This window comes from Branchiostoma floridae, chromosome 14 (assembly GCF_000003815.2).
Source record: "Branchiostoma floridae strain S238N-H82 chromosome 14, Bfl_VNyyK, whole genome shotgun sequence".
NCBI lineage: Eukaryota > Metazoa > Chordata > Leptocardii > Amphioxiformes > Branchiostomatidae > Branchiostoma > Branchiostoma floridae.
This window is the reverse complement of record NC_049992.1, coordinates 2,188,958-2,204,188: the sequence shown is the minus strand read 5'-3', so window position 1 is coordinate 2,204,188 and position 15,231 is coordinate 2,188,958. Positions and strand designations below refer to the sequence as shown.

At 46.8% G+C, this 15,231-nt stretch overlaps 2 protein-coding genes across 2 annotated transcripts in view; both read right to left on the bottom strand.

Annotated features, from left to right (window-relative positions):
• Window positions 1-231: 231 nt before the first annotated feature.
• On the bottom strand, window positions 232-6,040 carry LOC118431161. Its single transcript, XM_035842277.1, has 10 exons — window positions 5,262-6,040; window positions 4,543-4,717; window positions 3,865-4,049; window positions 3,258-3,504; window positions 2,826-2,929; window positions 2,481-2,640; window positions 1,800-1,967; window positions 1,321-1,477; window positions 923-980; window positions 232-485 (listed from the first exon to the last, which is right to left on the bottom strand). The coding sequence occupies exons 1-10, from the start codon at window positions 5,706-5,708 to the stop codon at window positions 315-317; spliced, it is 1,872 nt and encodes a 623-aa protein (XP_035698170.1). The 5' UTR covers window positions 5,709-6,040; the 3' UTR covers window positions 232-314.
• Window positions 6,041-7,843: 1,803 nt separating this feature from the next.
• LOC118430865 (pre-mRNA 3' end processing protein WDR33-like) overlaps window positions 7,844-15,231 on the bottom strand; it is a 37,481-nt gene continuing 30,093 nt past the window's right edge. The window contains exons 15-20 of the mRNA XM_035841900.1: window positions 14,310-14,429; window positions 13,180-13,803; window positions 12,535-12,674; window positions 10,750-12,073; window positions 10,154-10,334; window positions 7,844-7,896 (exon numbers count right to left, since the gene is read on the bottom strand). Of these exons, the coding sequence (XP_035697793.1) occupies window positions 7,844-7,896; window positions 10,154-10,334; window positions 10,750-12,073; window positions 12,535-12,674; window positions 13,180-13,803; window positions 14,310-14,429 (2,442 nt within the window). The remainder of the gene's footprint in view (window positions 7,897-10,153; window positions 10,335-10,749; window positions 12,074-12,534; window positions 12,675-13,179; window positions 13,804-14,309; window positions 14,430-15,231) is intronic.

Sequence of the window (15,231 nt, the reverse complement as noted above, 5' to 3'; positions counted from 1 at the left end):
ATATTGCTATTGATCATTGTTCTGTCCATGTCAAGCCATTAATTTCATTTGTTTTGTCTCTGAATTTATCAGCAGGGCTAACTCTTTGTCATAGTCACAGGCCAGTTAGGCAGCCCTTGTTATACGTACTGAACAGACAAACCAATAAATAAATAGATAAATAAGTTATGGTACTCAGCACAGTCTCTCACATCTCACATATATATATATATATATATATATATATATATATATATATATCTATATATATATATATATATATATATATATATATATAGCATCTTTCCAATGAAACTGGCACGCGCGTCGTGTGTTTAGATTAACTGACAGGATGAGGATCCTTTAACCGCGGATTTGTCTTCCCTAGACGTTTGTAACTGTCGTGTCTTCTCCAGCATCTCCAGCGCATCACAGAACTTCCTCTTGCTGGAGATGCTCTTCAGTCCCAGCTCATCCTCAATAGACTTGTAAAACTCAGCAGGAGCCTGCAGAATTAGATACACAGTCCAGTACCTACATTGTTATCAAGCACTGTATAAGCATGACAGTTAGGTAAATATTGACCCAAGGAGGCCATATACTCGTATTTATCCTAGGTACTACCCGAGTAGTACTGGTAGTTCCCTCCTATGTTCGCTTCTGCTGGAGAGAAGCGACTGTACATAGTGTATGACGAAGGTCGGAGCGGGAAGCGACTTTATCTGTGTATAATAACGGTGGCGCGAACTACCGTCTGGATGGTACCCAGGCTACATGACAGTAGGCTTACATTTGAAATATGTTTATTCCTACTACCTTGCGTAAGAGATTGCATCCAGACGCTGTTCTAGCTAAAAAAAATGCAAGCTAGGACTGTGCAAACAGACTGTGCAACTCTGGTTACGTAATGTAATATATCAAAATTTGAAGTGTAGTTGCTTACCTCCTTCCTCATCCTGCGCAGGAAGTGTAAATCCTCTGGTTCCAACTTTTCCAGATTTCTGAAATACCAAAAGGCAGGTGTACGTGTGACCGTAGATACCATGGAACTCCCTCATTGTTAATTAATGAACTATGGCAAATAGTTGACAAGTAGCAGTTGATCTTTCAAAGCTCTATTCCTTTTGATATGATCCCATTGCAAATTATTTGGGTTCTTGTAGATAAATGGATACTTTGAATTAATATACGGTTGTTACTTTGGACGTCGAGATGATTGAGTGAGAGTGAGTCATTAACCGTACAGAAAACGAAACTAGTGAATTGGATTCTTGCTAAGTTTTGTATGCATAACAGCACAGATTAATAAAACAAAATAGAGGTACATCTTATAACCTTTACCCTTCAAGCTTATTCTCCTGAGCCCATATCCTGACTTCCTGCCGCACCCAGCTGTGAGGTTTCGGTCCCTGTGGTCTGGGCGTCATCGGGTCTACCTCGAGCTCTGTAACTGAACCCACCTCCGTGACGTCAGGGGCACGACCTTTTCCCCGGTCACCTGTTAAATCAAAACATTACATCGCTGCCTGCATGAAAAGTTACAAATGCAGTAATTGAAACGTCACAGAAGTGGTGCAATATGCTTTCCCTGAAATTAACGCTTTGTAAAACGTATTGACCGTCTTTTCATAGTAATAAAAGGCGTATTTTTCTTTCCAACAGGAGTAAGGTGTACAAACGTAAAAAAAAATTCAGACCTTCTTCAGGGATACTGACTCATTCAGTTTGGTCACGTGATCTTTCGCAACTTATGACACCAATGGTCTCTCAGAGACGGACAGAGAGTGAGTGTGAAAGAGAAAACACATGAAGGAATGTACCTATTTCTCTCATTAGCCGCGCCATCACGTCCTCGAACCTGTCCCTGCAGTCGAAGTTGAAGTAGAGCCGAGCCCCCACCAGGAAGCCCAGCCAGCCGTCAGGCCTGTAGCTGTCCTCCATCTTCAGCGGGATGATGTCTGTTCCCCTCTCTCGGGTATATTCACATTCTGTCAGGGCAGGAAAGCAACATAGCCTGACTAAAATCGCGCCCCTAGCGGCCGGCCCTACGATTGCCGCCTCCCTAGAGGGGGTTATTAAGCCCAGTCGGCGAGAGCTTGTGTAAACACAGGCTAGAAAGCAACATATTCATTTACAGCTGTATCATGATAGTCTAAGAGATGCAACGATTTAAGCAACGACAAAGAAATGTGAGTTCTATGGAACCAATCTAAGGAGAGTTTAACAACGCAAATGTCCGAGACATATCGGCCACACCGGACAGAAAAAGGATAAGCTTACAGTGGAAACCGGCAAACTTGAAAACAATGAGCAAATTACCAGTTCCGAGTAGGAATTTTAGGAATCTCCGGGGACGTTTTTCCCCAATTCGTGATCTACAAATCAACTAGCTGACAAAAAAGGCAGAGATTTTGACGGTGAAACTCTATGAAATCCTCTTATTAGAAATATTCCTTTAATTTGAAAACAGTCAATCAGAAAAAGTCTAGCTGCTCCACTACCTCCCCTGCAGTTGGCGCTCTCCTTGTACTTGCGCGTCATACAAATCAGCACCACAGCTGCGCCCTCCACTGCCTTGGCCATAGCCTGAAGGGTAGATCCGCCCATCCGGTCTATGTCCATCCAGACGTTATATCCGCTGGCCTCCAACATGGTTTTTATCTGTGGTTTCAAGATGGCGATTATGTAAGGGTCGGTAAGGTTCTGTTTTGTGATATTTCTACTGTAAATCTAAAATACATGTAATTGGAAAACCTAATAATCGGGAAAATTGTGCCGGAAAATGGGCTTTCAAATAAAGCGGCTTTTGCTATATCGCATATGTCTCACATCTTATGATCAGCTACCTTCTTAACTAATTCCTGGTTGTCCCATTGGTAGCTGAGCATCACGTGACGAACGTGGCTGCCTTTTCTGCCATTACCTGCATCGCCGCCACCGTACGCTACACCTGTAATAGATAGGTGAGATGAAAATTAAGGTGTGATGATAACCAAAACTTACATACTGTGTAATGCTGCAATATTGTACAACATACATGTACGACTGTAGTCTTTGTCAGATCTCCGGTGGACTTGAAAACGATGTTCATATCGGTCTAACTAGGATGTACAATCGGTAGGTGACTGAGCTTGTCTTGGAGATCATTGTCTTCATACAATCTATTTTGACCAAGGTCCACAATTTACTTCTCGTATAGACTGTCAACTGTCACACGCCATGTACATATGTCAAGTATCAAATCAGCAAACGCTATGAACACAATGCGTTGATCGTACCATTCTGATGACGGGACTCTGCATCCTGCAGTTGCCACAGAGCTCCGCTAGCGGCCGCTGCTACATCGGGGTTTTTACTTGACTTGAACTGCCGCAGCTTTGGGGTGACTATCAGGATCTTCTCCCTGTTGTCTGGATGGAAGGCGAGTTGGGAGATGGCCTGGATCGAATGAAGCTGCTCCTCTTCATCTCCTTCAGTCATCAGTTTGAACAGAGGAGGGAGGACTCCTTCAGCAACTAGTGTCAGCTGTGATGGAAAACACCAGACTGCTTGTTATACCGACCAAGACATAGTACTTTCCAATGCTCTTGCAATCCCTTATTTTCAGGATAAACAGAGGAAAACTCTTAATGAGATTACATTACATTAGGGACAGACTGCATCACTGTCTTGCAGTACATGCAACGTTGTTGCGGTACATTATCCGTACCTTCGCCTTTTCTTTGTGCTTTATTAATATATGGTAATACAATGTTGGTGCAATGTAGAGCGGTAACAAAGCAACCGTTTGGGACTGTAAATTGGATGATTCGTGTTAAATCGATGATCTATGGTCATGTACCCTCTTAGATAACCATCATGAAATCTTGGCAAAATGTTGATTACCTTGTTATTGTCATCAGAAGTGTCGTTCACGGCCAGCCTCTCTATCCCCATGGCCAGCTCGGCGGCGCTGAAGCTGGTACCGTCCACCGTGTACCGCTTCCTCCCATCATCCACGGCCTTGGTGAACATCGCGATGATGAAACGGATGACGGAGGGGTCCGTCATTATCCGCAGGTTTTCCTCGTCTGAGATTAAAAGTAAAATAATTCCATCAGCTTCACTGTCAAGTGGGCAGCGATATCTGGAGTGGAAGGATTTGGAATTGAGCAGGGTACGTTTGAACAAAGTCTATTGTACTCTTGTGGGGTCGTGTGGCAGAACTGCAGGCTAGTTGACCCAGAACACAGACGTGCTGAATACTGTCATGCTGCTGATCTGGTGTCCAATTGAAATACACTTTACAGGACTTTCCTCACTCCACCTAGGTGTGACAATGGGTATCTAGCTTCAGTTTTGGAGGTTAAAGACGGTGAAAGAAAAGAAATGGGCTCCCCGTCCAGTTACCTTGTCTTAGACACAGCGGATAACAACCCGCCTCACTGCCTCTACGTACGAAAGGCCTTCAAAAAAACTACTGAGGACTACCTATGGTGCTTTATAAGGCCCTGGTACGTAGATCTCCGTCTACCCTTTTTCGTATCTATAAATGATACGAAATGAACATGATTCAGTACTCACCAATTATGTACGCCAGTGTAAAGGTAGCGAAGGTCTTGAACTTCTCGTTGTCCGCCTTGAGATACGGAATAAGACTTCCTATGGCGTTGTTCTCGCTGAAGAGCGGCCTGATACTGGAGAACCGAGACATGTTGTACAGGGTACCCATCAGTCTGTCCACTATGTCCTTATGGTTCTGGAAATACAAATAAAAGAGAATGTAAAGAGTGGTCGCATGCATTTTTGTTTTCACGATGGTTGCACACATTTACAACAAGTCTGTTACACATAATAGTGTTACTTTCTATTAGGTCATCAATGATAAAGATATTTGCATTTCTAACTTATCTATATCAATTTGGAAGCATATTTGAATTTTGATTTCAGAAATATATCTGATCTACATGTCATTGGGAATTCAACGATGACCTATAATCGGATAATGGCGATAACACAAATTGCTAATTGTGGTACTGTTTTCGATGTTACCTTTACTTTACAAACGTTTACGTTGTAACGAAGACTACGCTGGACATCATAGGCGAATTTTTGGTTTTAAAAGACGATATGTACATTTATAGCCGTTGTAAAGAAATGGGATTTCTGCAGTCGAAACAAAACAGATTATCGCAACACAGTTTGTACTTTTGCTTTTTTTTTCATTTGATAATGTTTCCTGGAGAGTAGAGATAGAATTCATCTAATTTGTACCGTTTTTGTTTTACCGCATTTGCACTTACCCGATCAGTTGTACAAGTCTCCTTGAATTCCCGAAGGTCCTGAATAAGGATAGGGATGATCCCAGCCTTCCCCAGTTCTTCAGAAAATTTTTGACTGATGTCCGAGTGGCTATTGCAGCAGCTGTACAGGACGTACATGTAGGGCCAGACATCCTCAGAAAACCCGCCATGGTCCATCTTCCGCAAACACTGGATGTTTTCGGTGAAGACTTGTGCGGCACCGATGCTGGCAAGATGGTCGCCCAGGTAGAGTCTTTGCGATTTCGTTGCATACGTGAAGTATGGCTCATGGACCTTGGTCTTCAGAATGGTTTTGTTGTCTATCGCAGCGGACACGTCCCCGATACTGGTCTTTATTGCAGCAATGGTCTTGGCCATTTCATCCACAACTGGTGCAAGGGATGCAGACACAGCCGGCGAGTCTTCGAATTCCGAACGTAACGCCATTTTGCGGAGGAAAGCAAACGAACAGGAGGGTGGACGGCTTCTTTCTAGTCCGATCCCTGCCAACTATCTGATGTGCTTTATACTGGGCGGTTTGTCCAAAACAATGCATGCGTACTTTCTTTCATCATCGCATCATCAGGATTTCCTTGATTTGCATCTGATTTCCTTTGGGTAACGGAGTCCCAGAGCAAAACACAACGGTTGGTTGAAATGTCGTCCTTTGGGAGATCACCCCGCCTCTTCCTACGTCACGTGATAAAAACCGGTCAGTAATTTGATTACTTCTTCATGAATTACCGATTGTGATCTCCATGCAGATCTATCGGGACAAAGGCAGTATCCACAGCCAGGTCAATTGAATAATGTTTACTAGTCATTTGGATATTTATTCCTTTGCTATCGATAGCCCTATATGATCTGCTTAGAAATAAGACGAATGTACCATTCAACGTCTGTATTTTAGCCGTCCAATTTCATGCCTTCACATTTTGTATTGTTCTGCAGAATTGAATTGACACTATCATTGCAATACACGGCAAATGGTAAGGTATCGGCTGCAAGAGCCAGTGCTTCCGGAAATAAGACATAAACACCCCGACCAATCGAATGGGGACATCCCTCGCGAATGTGCACACTCCTCTAGAAAAGAGGACACTCCTCGACGTTCAAGGGGACGTTCCTCTTGGAAAGGGGATGTGCCTCCCTTTATTAGGGGACTCTCCTCCGGAAATGGTATGCTCACCGGGCATAGGGGACGTCCCTCCAACACCCCCGCCGGCCCGTGGAATCGGCCGAAAACCCGACAAATCCCTTTCTAGTTCATCTAAATCACAACATCCAAAACTTTAACCCCGTCAGTGCTCTCGACAAACGTCACACCTCGCAAGGTACGGATAGTTTTTGATTTAAAATTGAGGCATGTTGGAAATAAAGCTGACCGCCGGCAGAACATCACTTCTCTTCAGTGTTTTAATGGCGGCGTATCGCACGCCCGGCAAGCACAACATCGAGTTTTAGCCTAAATATCCGCGTGCTTGTCGGGTTTTAAGGCCTCCCTCCCTGACACACGTACATGGGAGAAGTTTCTAACACGATGGTAGTCACCGTTATATGTTATGGCCTGTAAAAAGGCCGCGGTGTACTGGAAACGCTCGATAACTACGGCTACCGTGACAGAGACCCGGCGCCCGTACGTGTGCTGGGGAGGGGGGCCTGTCTCGACAAGCACACGGATACGGTATCGGGCCATGTAGCCGCGTTGACAAAAAATCCCGAATAACTACGTCTTACATCATGTTAGAAACTTCTCCCATGTGCGTGTGTTGGGGAGGGAGGCCTTAAAACCCGACAAGCACGCGGATATTTAGGCTAAAACTTGATGTTGTGCTTGCCGGGCGTGCGATACGCCGCCATTAAAACACTGAAGAGAAGTGATGTTCTGCCGGCGGTCAGCTTTATTTCCAACATGCCTCAATTTTAAATCAAAAACTATCCGTACCTTGCGAGGTGTGGCGTTTGTCGAGAGCACTGACGGGGTTAAAGTTTTGGATGTTGTGATTTAGATGAACTAGAACGGGATATGTCGGGTTTTCGGCCGATTCCACGGGCCTGCGGGGGTGTTGGAGGGACGTCCCCTATGCCCGGTGAGCATACCATTTCCGGAGGAGAGTCCCCTAATAAAGGGAGGCACATCCCCTTTCCAAGAGGAACGTCCCCTTGAACGTCGAGGAGTGTCCTCTTTTCTAGAGGAGTGTGCACATTCGCGAGGGATGTCCCCATTCGATTGGTCGGGGTGATAAACAATGGTGAGAAATTGTCATGAGAATACCGTCCATATTGAAGCCACCAACCTTTATTACTGTTGTTGTTGTCATCCTCATTTATTGTCTACTATATCACTAGTTTCAAGGTGCTTCCGGGTTCAGTCCGTGCTAGGATATCGATCCTTATGGTCAAGTTTAGTCCATGTTGAAATCGGTTCAAGTTCCTTTTTAGACTTTTTGGGGCATTATGATTATCTCACACTGCCCACAACCGGTGTCCACAAGATGGCGACCTGAGCTACTGTTACCATGGTACAAACAGGTGCTTAACAGGCAGGTGAGACAATACAATGGACGAGTACTGTGGTGACGTTATACCCTGAGGCCATCGCCCACAAAGATGGCGGCCAGAGTTTCAGCAGGCACTGAGGACAGATGCAGAAAATCCTTGAATGTCTGAATTCGCCCCGCGCTTTGGCTTCACTGATGTGATACAGAACCCGGGGGACTGTGTGTCTCATTGGCGGTGTACTACCCTCCTCACATGTAGCGAAAATCGATCGGACGACGAGTCTGCGGGCTCTAAATCACGAGGAGGCATGACCCTGACGGGAAGGGGGGAACTCCTCGCCATTTCCTCGTCGGCATCAGAATCATGCCTTTTCGTAATTTACAGCTCGCAGACTCGTCGTCCGATCGATTTTCGCTACATGTGAGGAGGGTTTATGGAAACCGTGTTCATCCCCAGTTAGATAGTCGGTGAGCTTCGGCTGCGTTTGTCAGGTCAAACCATTAAAAGAATCCAGAGGGTCGGTCGTATATTTTCGCCGGAAAGTATCTAAGGCCTTGTAAGGGTGGAAAATTAAGTGACCTGTAAACTCGGCCGATCCCTAATCATAAACATCGCGCAGTGATCGAGGGAACACCTGATGCATAATTGCGAGTTGGAACAATATTGGGTAACGATGCATAAAATCAAATTTACAATCTAAAACCTCTCGAAGTGACAATATCAGTGTGGAAGGTACTTTGCTGTGACATTTCCTGTGCGTTTTGTCTGAATTTGTACCAACCATGTTCCATAAGAAAGGGCCAGCTAATGTGTCAGTGCTACCAGGTGTTTTTCCCTATTATAAATAAAAATATACAAAAGTCTGTATCTAAGTTTGCACCTCTTTCTGCCAAAACAGGGACTGGACTTTGATGGAATTTCTGAAGGGGAAATACAGGCTTTTCTTGGACGTCATAGTAATCATAATTTGAATCTCGGGTGTCCATATTGGAAGATAATTGGATTCAGCAATGGCATCTTCCTGCGCTTAATGGCATAAACTGGAATCCAACATATCGCAGATGACGTCAAATGAAAAGCCTGTATAGCAAGGGAAAGTGCCTTTTGCTAATTATGTTCATACGTTATCAAAATCAAAATAACACAAAGATGACAAGCAAAATTGTTTTCCTAGACGTAACGTACAAATATTTAGTAGACGATCATGTGATACAAGAAGCAAGTTTAACTATACATACGAGCTTAGAAGACTTTAGGCTAATGTATATACGTAGTACAAAAATCTTCATGTATAAATCTTAGTTTACGGTGACCGCAGAGTATAGGAGGGGGGCTTCTGTGATTGCACCTAACAAAAATGCACAATTGTTGGAATGGGCACATCAAAATACACCGCCGGTTCGTATCTACACAGGGCATTTTTTTTTACATGATCACACTAATTATGTCACGAATTTTCACCCATTAATATGCCACAAGATGAGTGATGGATGTCACTCAAAACGTCCGGAAGTAGTCTCCGAACCCTATCCAGTTGCACATATCGAATTGTTTTAACTATTGCCTACCTGGATGTCTAACCTTTAATTTTATAAACATACCAGTTCTCTTGTACACTTCTTGTAACTTGTATCCAGTGGTATAGAAAGTCTTCAAGCAGATGTTGGTGGGAAAGATTTTCATAGTGCCCAACTGTGCTGACAAGCTACCTTCACCTGGTACAGTACTACTATTATAACAAAACCTTCCCTCCCAACATCTGCTTGGAGATCAATGCACCAATAGAAAATTGAACAGAACTTTCTAAGGTGCTAAGCTGATTAGGTCTACATAACACACGAAATTATCATGATCTTGACAATAAGGAACAAAATGGAGCTGCAGATACTGATAACAGAGAAAGACGTAAATGTGTACAGACAACATTTCTGCTTCATGCTCACAAAGATGGACTGTTTGCCATACTTACATGCTACTTGTAGACTTGTTTAGTACTCATATTTACATAAGTTTGTAATGCAGTTAAAGAGGCGACATTCGTTCTCAGACTGGCTCAATACCTTTGTCAAAAAGCTAACATGAAGCTGAAAAAGTTACGAGATTATGACACATTACTTTAGAGCGAAGTGAACTTCCAATAATCACAATCCTTTAAAGCACCTGACTTTACAATATACATGTCCGAGAACTCAACTTTGAACAATACGTCAATATCTGCATATCTAGAATACGTGTTTCGGCTGCCTTTTGAAGAGTGTTTACAAATGTCTCATAGTTTACGGTATAATACAAGTACAAACATCCAAACATCTAACCCTACCCCTACCTTCCTCTCCCCCTACCCCTCCCTCTCCCACCCCGCGACCCCCTTTCTGCACCCCCACCCCTACCCCCCCTGCCACCCCTCTCCCCCCTGCCTCTGCCTCGGCTGGGGGGGTGGTCAGGCCCGCGGAACCCCCCTGGGTCGTCGTGTGGTCCCTCGTCGTACCGCGGGGCCTTGGCTCCCCTGCCCTGGGGACGTCCTCCCCTACCCCCCGGGGGATGTCCCATGGCCTCATGCTCTGGCTGCTCCTGGGAAGGGAAGAAGAAGGGAGTTAGTCTTTGAAAGGCTGAATTAAAACCCATTTACTTTGAATTCATAACTACATTTCTATTCCAAACCATACCGGTCTGATTTGTTTTGGATATAGTTTAACTGTAATTTCCAACTCCAAAAATTTTGACTGATCAAAACCAGTGCTTCTGTGACAACCATTGATTAAGTGGAGTCAATCAGTTGTGTTTTTTTATGTTTGAAATTATAATAGTTATCAAGAATGACTTCTACCAACAGATGAACTTTCAAGTTAATTCTGATTTTTGGGTTCTTGGATTTGAAATTTCAAATACATGTACACTACCTTAAGTTTGCTGTTGCCTAAGTCAGACAAACCACAATGATCATTTCAAATTTTGAATTCAAGTTTCCCCAACCATTATGACCCACCTGGCTTTCATCCCTCCAGGGTCTTTTCCTGGGTGGCAGGCGTGCCACGTCCATCTCGTGTAGCGACGATCTCTCTTCCCGTCCGCTTGGCGACCTCATCTCCTCGTGCGACCCCCGGCGCTCTCGATCGCCTGGACTCTCGTACCCCCTGCCTTCCTGATGCGGCGAGTGCATCGGCCCCCCTCCCCGCCCCCTGGCTATCCCCTGCCCCCTACCCATGGGTGGGGGGGTCGGAAGAAGCCCTGCTTTCATGTCCCCTGGACCCTGCTCCGGCGGACCCCCCCTTCCGCCACCCCTGCCTCCTCGGAAACCCCCTCGCTGCTCCTCTCTCCGCCTGAACTCCCCTCCATCGCCGAATCTGTCGTGTTCGTGGAATTCTTCCGAAGTAACCGGCGGGCTTTCGTCCCGACCTTCAGCTCTGAACCCGCGACCTCTGTCGTTCTGCCTTCCCCGCCCCCTTCTGTGGTCCTGCTCCTCCCATGGCCCCTCCCGGTGATCTCTGAACTCTGCACTGTGACCCCTCCTGTCCTGGGGCGGCCCCCTGTGGTCATCGTGCCAGGGCTCCTGCTCACCCCAACCCTCACGGGGGCCTTGTGGGGGTTCATGGAACTCCTCTCCCTGTCCTCGAAAGTCTTCTCTTCTGTGGTCATCCCTGAATTCTGGGGGGCCCCTAAAACCCCCAGGTGGCCCTCTGTGCTCTTCTTCATGCCTGCCAGGTGGTCCTCGCGGGTCCATGTCCCCCCTTGGTGGGCCCCTCTGGTCCATATCCCCCCTAGGGGGTCCCCTCTGGTCCATATTACCTCTAGGTGGACCACCCTGTTCCATGTCGCCTCTCGGTGGCCCACGCTGTTCTCGTTCCCCCCTAGGTGGCCCCCTTTGCTCCATATTCCCCCTTGGAGGGCCTCTCTCACCCTCGCCTCTGGGTGGTCTGTGATCCCCAGGCGGCCCCCTGCGACCCTCGGACCAGCGAGGCGGCCCGCGGCTATCCCTGTCACCCGGAGGCGGGCCCCGGGGATCCTGCATTGGCCTGCCCTGGCCCCTAAAGTCCTCGGGCGGGCCGCTTTGGTCGGGCCGCCCCTGAAACTCCCCTGGGATTTCTCCTGGCGGGCCTCTTCGATCGGGTGGGCCACGCTCCTCCTGTGGTGGTCCCCTTCCACGAGGTGGGCCCCTGCCGTCGGGGTGAGGTCGTCCCCTTTGACCCTGCTGACCCCTGGGTGGGCCACGGTGGTCGAAGGGCGGCCGCTCCTGACCCGGGAACTCTTCATAACCCTCCTCATAAAACTCCTCCTCTTCGCCTCTGTGGTGGTGGGGAGGCCCTTCAAATCTGAAAGAATGAATAAATGAATCAACAATTGAAGTGGAAGGAATTATTTTTCTCAAACATCAAGAATGATAGAACAAATCAATATTTCAACAAACACCTCAAACAAATGAACGTTTGCATTGTCTTGATTACATATTATACTCAGAATGACAGAAATTCCAGAGTCAAATTCACAATAATCCATTCAAAAAAACACACAGCCACAGTATGATCCATGAATTTTTGCTAATACTGAGAGAAGAATGAGGCACTAAAAAACTAAGAGCAGTACTTTGGAGTCCAACTGAAAGTTAGGAATAGGATACACACAGGAGATACATGTACCTCCTCGTCAGCTGGGTGTGTATCTCCTGTGTTTCCAGAGTTTCAACTATTGAACTGAACATATTTAGGAAATAATAAGGAATGATACATAAGAGTATGTGCTAGAGTTCATTCATTTGATACAAGCTTCCACCCACCTGTCTGCACCCTGGGCCTGTTTGTCGCCGTCCCTCCCCATCATGGGCGGGGCTCCCAGCAGCCCCGGGCCGGGGTTGGGCAGGCCGCGGGGGGCGGAGGCCGGGATGCTGCCACCGTCTCCGTGGGGGGTCTCACCCATCTGGGGACACAAGAAAGACACTATTTATATGATGAACTTTATTGCACGACATTTGTACATGGTACAATGTATGGCAACGACTATTACACACTATTTATATATTCATACATCGTGAAGCTCTGTCATACAGTAGACACATACAGGAACACTTTGCTTTTGAGATTTCAATGTATGACTGAAGGATACATGTACAAAACCCAATGATTTGATGGCTAATATCCGTGACCAAATACTCCACCCACAGAAACACAAGGACCTGCCAGCCTGCTGTCTGCTAAATACAGAATGCTCTCCTTCTAGGAGTGATTGATTGCCATGAAACACAAGAGATACACATTGGAATCACAGTCTCTAATTGGCAATGTGGAAACCTTTTGGATAATCCTCCAAAGCTACATGGTGGCTGTAAACATTCTGATTAACTTCTTCTTTGGAAGCAGTGGAAGCAGAAACATGACCAAATGTCACCAACATATGAAAGTTTTGGATTTCTATTTACTCCTACCTGTGGCTGCTCCGGTGGCCCCTGGTTGCGCGGCCCACGGCTTCCTGGCCCCATGTGTCTGGGTGGCCCGCCCATGGGCCCAGGCGGCCCCTGATTTCCGGGTCCCCGCGGCCCGTGTGGGCCCTGATTCGGCGGGCCCATCTGCCGTGGCGGCGGACCCTTGTTCGGCATCCTGTTCATGTGTGGCCCTTGGTTAGGGGGCCCTTCCATGTTCCCTGGTGGCCCCATCCTTGGCCCGCCTGGTCCCTGGTTACCCGGCCCACCCATGTGGCCTGGCCCTTGGTTACCTGGCCCGCCCATGTGGCCAGGCCCTTGGTTACCTGGCCCGCCCATATGGCCTGGCCCTTGGTTACCCGGCCCGCCCATATGGCCAGGCCCTGGGCCCCGTGGCCCACCCATATGACCCGGCCTGCCCTGGTTGCCTGGCCCCATCATGTGGCCCGGAGGCCCTTGGTTGGGCCCCATGTGACGCGGGCCCATAGGTCGGTTCATGCCGGGCTGTGGCCCCTGCCCGAAGCCCATGGGCGGCCCGAAGCGCTGCTGGCCCATCCGCGGCCCCTGCTGCTGGTTCATGGGGTTTGGGCCTCGGGGACCTGGAGGCAGGTTTGTTGCATTGGCGATGGCCTGGAAAGGAAACAAAAGTTACATTACAACACAATTATACAATTTTTATTGTAATCACAGATGTATTTGATTGTATATTCACAAAAATATTGAAAAGATGTAAAGAGGTTAACCCCCCCCCCCTCTTCCTTGAAACACAGGGCAAGCAGTTACTAGTGTTGGTAGGAAATTTATTTGACACTACTGCAATGCTACCACAAATATGACAGATGGGCAAAACCAAAACAATAGGCTTTTTAGGAAAATACATACTTTTCCTTTTGTTAACAAAAAAAATTATCATTTCCCTTATGAAATTTCACTAAAATGCAGAATTTCTGAAAGTGTTTCTGAGGGTTATATATAGATTTTGAATTTTCAGAGACAAGTCTCCCAGACCCCCAACAATGCTCACGGCTGCATCATGTACCATGTGGCTTTGAAGCATTAAGATGTCCCTATGCTGTAAAATAAATTCCTGGTGAGAACTCCATGCATTATGAAAGAAGGCTTGATTGCTTCCGTACCTCGAGTGTGGCTGGGTTGGTGAACCTCAGCTTCATCATCTCCTGGTGCATCTGGGCATTTGTCTTGGCCTGCTCCGAGGAGGGGGCAGAGGTCGCTGGCTTCTCACCGCCTGCCTTAGCCTGGGGAAAAGCGGGAATCAGATATATATACAGCCTCCTTTGGACAATATTGACCATGGTAAAATCCTAATGGATATCAGCCCTATACGGCATTGAATGTAGCTAAACAGACCTATACGAGAATGACAGTCTCTGCCACACAGGGCACATCTGTAAGCTGACTCAGGTCTGTTGCAGAGTACTTTTCGCAGGATCCGCATTTTGAATAAGGTCATATAAATCGACAGGGACGACCACATTCCTTTGGCTGTCTTCAGCTTTAAATTTTTTACCTTCCCACTCATTGTTTGGCCACCTCATGATGCTCATTGCAGTTGCTAAAGCTGTCATTAAAAGATCATGAAAACACATTTTCATCTCTTTAATGTCAGTAATAAAGTCCAGATTTTGGGGACAGAAAGCGAAAAATGTTTCCCATCCCAAAAAGTAAATTTCAATCCCAGTATGGAGGGATGGCTCCTGGAGACAGCCCTGTCATCATCATCGCGGGCTGCTTGCCCGGACCAAGTCCACCCCCTCCTTCCAGACTTCTCTGTCCCCCATAGCGTTCTTTAGGTCCTCGACCCGTAGCCCCACATCACGGGCAAGTTGGTCTATGTAGGTTAGTAGAGGTCGCCCAGCATGTGCATACCCGTGTGTTGGCTTCCACAGTATGAGTTCACTAACAAGCTCTGCTTTGTTTCTAAAACAATGGCCGGCAAATCTGGTCCTACGCTCCCTGTAACTTAATGTAAAGGAAGGATTGAGTCACATCCTCAGAGTGGGACTGTGTGGCACACCTGCAGGGTGTTCCGCCCAGAAC